The 7,322-nt window shown below is 44.5% G+C and overlaps 1 protein-coding gene across 1 annotated transcript in view; it reads left to right on the forward strand.

Moving 5' to 3' along the window:
- Nucleotides 1–1,650, forward strand: part of LOC311229438 (low-density lipoprotein receptor-related protein 5-like) — a 188,408-nt gene extending 186,758 nt beyond the window's left edge. The window contains 1 exon segment of the mRNA XM_084315521.1: nucleotides 467–1,650. Within this exon segment, the coding sequence (XP_084171647.1) occupies nucleotides 467–758 (292 nt within the window). The 3' untranslated portion in view covers nucleotides 759–1,650.
- Nucleotides 1,651–7,322: the final 5,672 nt, after the last annotated feature.

Raw genomic sequence — 7,322 nt, forward strand, 5'->3', positions numbered from 1 at the left:
AGCGTGTGAGTTTTTATAGTGATATCTAAAAGTAAAATTTTCACCACTATGTTATAACAGGCATTTTTCGATATGAATATATATAGGTCGTTTTCAAAACTTTCCCATGATGGGATTCCTTGGGACTTTTTTTCCCTCACTAAGGACATAATGAGGATACAAAATCAGTTGAGTTTGCTACTGTTGCAATTTGTCCTAGGTTTTTTCATATAATGACTGGACTAGTAGCCCTCTCCATATCTTCTTTTGGATACATATATACTTTATATATACTTTATATGTTCAAACAGCCCCTCTGCCAACAGGTCACATGAGATTTACACAATGTTGTTGTAACTAAGAGATGTGCGTGTCGTGTTCTGGGGGTTTGGCAGCAGTTTGAAATGATTGACTCGGACAACGTTTGGAACAGCATGTTATTGAACCCCAGTTGTCTTGTTAACAGTAGCTCTGTCGCCCCCTACAGGTCGTACCACCCGGTGCGCGGCGCCGCCCCTCCCACCACCCCCTGCAGCACGGATGTGTGTGACAGCGACTGCACCCCCCACCCCCCCACCAGCGCCTCTGCGCGGGGCCGTCCCAGGGGCCTCAGCGGCAGATACTACATGGACCTGAACTCTGACTCGGACCCCTACCCCCCCCCTCCCACCCCCCGCTCACAGTACCTCTCAGCGGAGGACAGCCCCTCGCCCTCCACAGAGCGCTCCTACTTCCACCTCTGCCCCCCCCCACCTTCCCCCTGCACTGACTCCTCATGACCTGCAGGGGGAGCCAAGGGCAGAGAGAGAAGGAGACATGGTGGACAGATGGACAATAAGAAGGAGGGGACAGCAGTGGACTGACCGACATGCCGCTGACCACGTTAGGGTTAGATTACATCACATTACACTTAGAAGTTCCTCTTGGATTAGAAACTCCCTTCATCTCAGCCTCATAGCTCCTCCCAGCTCCTCCTAGCTCCTCCTCCTAGCTCCTCCCAGCTCCTCCCAGCTCCTCCTAGCTCCTCCTCCTAGCTCCTCCCAGCTCCTCCTAGCTCCTCCTCCCAGCTCCTCCCAGCTCCTCCTAGCTCCTCCCAGCTCCTCCTAGCTCCTCCCAGCTCCTCCCAGCTCCTCCCAGCTGCTCCTAGCTCCTCCCAGCTCCTCCCAGCTGCTCCTAGCTCCTCCCAGCTCCTCCTAGCTCATCCTAGCTCCTCCCAGCTCCTTCCAGCTCCTCCCAGCTCCTCCTCTCAGCTCCTCTCAGCTCCTTCCAGCTCCTCCCAGCTCCTCCTCTCAGCTCCTCCCAGCTCCTCCCAGCTCCTCCCAGCTCCTGATCTGACACCAACAGGTGTGTTACAGCTCCTGATCTGACACCAACAGGTGTGTTCCAGGCTCCTCCTCCCAGCTCCTGATCTGACACCAACAGGTGTGCTCCAGGCTCCTCCCAGCTCCTGATCTGACACCAACAGGTGTGCTCCAGGCCAGCAGACTCACATGATCAGGATAAATATTCCACAGTAAAACCGCTCCCTCAGATGCATCTGCCTGGACAGCCGCTTCCTCTCTGTGATCTATGGGTCTCCTTCCTCTCCATAGACTGTACATAGCGTTGCAATAATATGAACAAAAGAAAGCAGAGGTATTATTGTACAATTTTATTCATCATAGTAATGCTGGCTCCATGCTGGGGGGGGGGAGGGGCTTCAGCCTGGTTGGATGATTGGATGGATCCACATGGAGGGGCGGGGCATGCGGTGTGGGCGGGGCTGAGGCGGGTCCTGGATCAGCTGTTTCTAGATCCTGACGTGTGTGGAATAAACCCTGCTCTCTGTCTGTACCGTAGGAAGGAACACAAGTGGACCTGTTCTCTCTGTCCGTACCGTAGGAAGGAACACAAGTGGACCTGTTCTCTCTGAAACACCACAAACTATGAAGACTTGGTCACTTATGATCGCTCACTGCCATTAACACTTTGAGTGCCGGCCTCCGTGTCCCGTGTCTATTCAATGACAGAGCACTCGCATTTGTGAACGCATAAACGATATCTTAAATTATGTGTCTAATACGGCCGTCGCTTATCAATGACTTGTTTGCAGTCAACATTGTCTAAATGGATATTTTTTTAATCGGTAAATTTCCGTTTTATACCATTTTGAAAAACGCTTGTTTTTTTAAACTTTCAGAAGAAAAAAAAAGATTCTGCAGGAATCGCGCTTTACTGTAATACACAAACACGTTGTCATATTGCGGCCTATTTATGAATCGTTTTCAAATAAACGCTAGATTATTGATAGTATATGTGTACTTATGCACGCTATAGAAGCGGGCTGAAAAATCGATTATCTTATTTCCTGATCAGCTACACACACTCAGCCACACACACATATGGGACACGTTGATATATAGGTGAAAACAGCTCTGATTATCCCAATACTGGTAAAATAGATTCCTTACCTCAGATCAGATGTTCTCCAAAAAGATTATTCCAATTCCTGATCGCCATTCCAAATATCGATCGCATTTATTGATCCAACGCTGGGTACTGGAAACATATTCCACGCTGTTCTGAGGGACCACAAAGACTGCAATCGGCTCGGATTACATGCCTGACAAGTAAAATGTGGAATCTGGACTAATTTTTTCCCATGTGTTTCATTCAGTCTAATCCAATGGGGTGCAGTGCCATCCGGAGAGACGATAGGGGGCGGTATTTTCCCAATTCGAGCTCAGAGAGAGTGCCAGTGATAACGTGAGGCTAGATTGATGAAATGTTAATGGAAATCGCTAATAAAAAAAATAACGATTTAAAAAAAAAACAGCATATCTCGTTTCTGGCACTCAACGGTTGGCATGAAATAACGAATGATGTCGTGGCTGGCACTCTCTGTGTTAAGAGAGACTGGTAGTATTGCAGTGGTCCTCAATGAGCGCTATGAGATATTCATATTCATGTGGATCTATGAATGGATGGATGAATGGATGGATGATCAAAGTGTGAACTCTTTTGTACATTGTGATTTAATGTGCATCCCTGACATTTCAAATAGAGAATTATTTTTCATTTGACATGGCATTTACTTAGATTTGTCTAAGTAAGTTTTACCAAGTTAGGCCTTTGCTCAGTCAACCAGAACTAGAATGTGCTGCCTATGTCATTACTTTAAGGGAAGCGTTTTCTCTTTGATTATTAATCATTAGCGATGACAGAAATACCAAAAGAGTCTAAAGTGAAGGCATTGTAAGCATCATTCTGTTTGTTAATGTTTGCACCAAGAGTCTGTTTGCTGCTATGTGTAAATACTACACAAAACACCAGCCTTGTCCTTCACGTTGACAATAGGTCATGAAGCTATTGTACTATTAACAACAAACTAATTATTGTTATAGCAACTTTTATGATTAATATTTGTGTTTGTGTCTCTATGTGAATCTTGTCTGAAGGCGTCTGTGTTTAACGTGGTCATCAGTGACATCATACTGTGTTTAACGTGGTCATCAGTGACATCATACTGTGTTTAACGTGGTCATCAGTGACATACTGTGTTTAACGTGGTCATCAGTGACATCATACTGTTTAACGTGGTCATCAGTGACATACTGTGTTTAACGTGGTCATCAGTGACATCATACTGTTTAACGTGGTCATCAGTGACATCATACTGTGTTTAACGTGGTCATCAGTGACATCATACTGTGTTTAACGTGGTCATCAGTGACATCATACTGTGTTTAACGTGGTCATCAGTGACATCATACTGTGTTTAACGTGGTCATCAGTGACATCATATTTTAACGGCTCAGAAAGCGCCGTGACCCCGCCCCTCTCCCCACAGCACTGAGCGCTGTGATTGGCTGCAGCTGTTTGATGCTTGATGTGTGTATGCTAACCCTAACGACAGCCTCTGACCGACAGCCTCTGACCGTGTTCTCTATAGTTCCTCTCCAGCGGCACCTTTCTGTCAGTCTTATAGAAGAGAAACAAGATACGTTTCTGCATTTGTTTCAAACATTTAGGACCGGTGTTCAGGGTTCAGGTTAGGACAGGTGTTCAGGTTAGGACAGGTGTTGAGGTCAGGACAGGTGTTGAGGTTAGGACAGGTGTTGAGGTTAGGACAGGTGTTGAGGTTAGGACAGGTGTTGAGGTTAGGACAGAGAGGAGTCGTGCCCTGTAACCATGGTAACCTCACATGTCCGGTCAGAAACATTCCATCCAATCACAGGAGTTAAGCTGCTGGTTGAGATGCAGACACTTTATATCGTCATGGCCAGAACAACCACTGGGTGGCAGCAGAGACTCTACTGTCATCTTCAGTTACAATGTTATTTCCTGTTGGAAGTCATGCTGAGAGACTCCTTTAACCTTTAACCCCTAGACACCAGACCAGACTCAACCCTATAGAGACCAGACTCAACCCTATAGAGACCAGACTCAACCCTATAGACACCAGACTCAACCCTATAGAGACCAGACTCAACCCTATAGACACCAGACTCAACCCTATAGAGACCAGACTCAACCCTATAGAGACCAGACTCAACCCTATAGACACCAGACTCAACCCTATAGAGACCAGACTCAACCCTATAGAGACCAGACTCAACCCTATAGAGACCAGACTCAACCCTATAGACACCAGACTCAACGCTATAGAGACCAGACTCAACCCTATAGACACCAGACTCAACCCTATAGAGACCAGACTCAACCCTATAGAGACCAGACAATACTTTGGCTCCTGCCCATGGCCACGCCTACTTTGGGGTGGAAAGATCATGTTTTTAAAATATAACATTTTACCAGCACACAATGTTTGTTTAATTGTTACATTCTAGCAGGAAGTGTTTGATCTCTGGCTGCGTTGCTGATGTCGTGACTCAACAGCGACCCTCAAGCCACTGGCCAGTAACCCAGGTGTCTGTCCTGAAATGTCTTGTCATTTACACTTGTGACAATTATTTTTTATCAAAAGCATTTTTATATAATAAAGGATTTATTTTAAGGAGTCTGTTTGTATGTGTGTTCATTACACCTGTTTATGGATTTAACCCTGTGTGGTTACTGGTTCAATAGACCTGTTCAGTAACTAGGATTACTGGTTCAATAGACCTATACTGACCTATTATATATATTATATATAGACCTATTACTGGTTCAATGGACCTGTTCAGTAACTAGGATTACTGGTTCAATAGACCTGTTCAGTAACTAGGATTACTGGTTCAATAGACCTGATCAGTAACTAGGATTACTGGTTAAATAGACCTGATCAGTACTGGTTCAATAGACCTGATCAGTAACTAGGATTACTGGTTAAATAGACCTGATCAGTACTGGTTCAATAGACCTGATCAGTAACTAGGATTACTGGTTCAATAGACCTGATCAGTAACTAGGATTACTGGTTCAATAGACCTGATCAGTAACTAGGATTACTGGTTAAATAGACCTGATCAGTACTGGTTCAATAGACCTGATCAGTAACTAGGATTACTGGTTCAATAGACCTGATCAGTAACTAGGATTACTGGTTCAATAGACCTGATCAGTAACTAGGATTACTGGTTCAATGGACCTGTTCAGTAACTAGGATTACTGGTTCAATAGACCTGATCAGTAACTAGGATTACTGGTTCAATAGACCTGATCAGTAACTAGGATTACTGGTTAAATAGACCTGATCAGTACTGGTTCAATAGACCTGATCAGTAACTAGGATTACTGGTTCAATAGACTTGATCAGTAACTAGGATTACTGGTTCAATAGACCTGATCAGTAACTAGGATTACTGGTTCAATGGACCTGTTCAGTAACTAGGATTACTGGTTCAATAGACCTGATCAGTAACTAGGATTACTGGTTAAATAGACCTGATCAGTACTGGTTCAATAGACCTGATCAGTAACTAGGATTACTGGTTCAATAGACCTGATCAGTAACTAGGATTACTGGTTCAATAGACCTGATCAGTAACTAGGATTACTGGTTCAATGGACCTGTTCAGTAACTAGGATTACTGGTTCAATAGACCTGTTCAGTAACTAGGATTACTGGTTCAATGGACCTGATCAGTAACTAGGATTACTGGTTCAATAGACCTGATCAGTAACTAGGATTACTGGTTCAATAGACCTGATCAGTAACTAGGATTACTGGTTCAATGGACCTGATCAGTACTGGTTCAATAGACCTGATCAGTAACTAGGATTACTGGTTCAATAGACCTGATCAGTAACTAGGATTACTGGTTCAATAGACCTGATCAGTAACTAGGATTACTGGTTCAATAGACCTGATCAGTAACTAGGATTACTGGTTCAATAGACCTGATCAGTAACTAGGATTACTGGTTCAATAAACCTGATCAGTAACTAGGATTACTGGTTAAATAGACCTGATCAGTACTGGTTCAATAGACCTAATCAGTAACTAGGATTACTGGTTCAATAGACCTGATCAGTAACTAGGTGTAACATCTGGGCTTTCTCTCCCTATTCAGGAAGCTCTGCTGTCATCCTGGAACTCTCACTCTGTCTCTGTAATTACCCTGATTGTTGTCACCTGCCTGTGTTTTGTGTCACTGGTTCTGATTGGGTCTGCCGGCTGTGTTGAGGCCTTTATAGTAATACCTTGCCTCTCTTTTTGTCGGTTCTTCAGCAGTGTTACTGGGAACAGCCGTCCACGGGTAAAGCTGTAAAGGAATGTGAATCCCTACCCACATTCAAAACCGCTCTAAAAGAGCACCTACGAGAGGCTGCAATTCGAAACTGGCCACCGTAAATGTCCAAACCCCCCCACCCCCTCCTAATAGACAGTCTCCTCCCCACCGTATGTATATTTCTCTCCCACCCACCCACCCCCTCCTAATGTACAGTCCCCTCCCCACCGTATGTATATATTCTTTCCCCACCGTATGTATATTTCTCTCCCGCCCACCCACCCCCTCCTAATGTACAGTCTCCTCCCCATCATATGTATATACTCTGTCAGGATCTATGGGTAACAGTACTTTATATTTGCATATCATATATGCCACAAATGTAACTGTAACTGACCGCCAAGGGTAAAGATGCCTATCATCTTTATTGTCAGTAAGCTTTCATTTACATTGGTCTAGATGATCGACTTCTCTTTATTAGCTCAGAATACTGAGCTTTCTATTTAAGAAAAGAGACCAGACTCAACCCTATAGACACCAGACTCAACCCTATAGAGACCAGACTCAACCCTATAGAGACCAGACAATACTTTGGCTCCTGCCCATGGCCACGCCTACTTTGGGGTGGAAAGATCATGTTTTTAAAATATAACATTTTACCAGCACACAATGTTTGTTTAATTGTTACAT

Source organism: Notolepis coatsorum (assembly GCF_963971535.1).
Source record: "Notolepis coatsorum genome assembly, chromosome: 6".
Lineage (NCBI taxonomy): Eukaryota > Metazoa > Chordata > Actinopteri > Aulopiformes > Paralepididae > Notolepis > Notolepis coatsorum.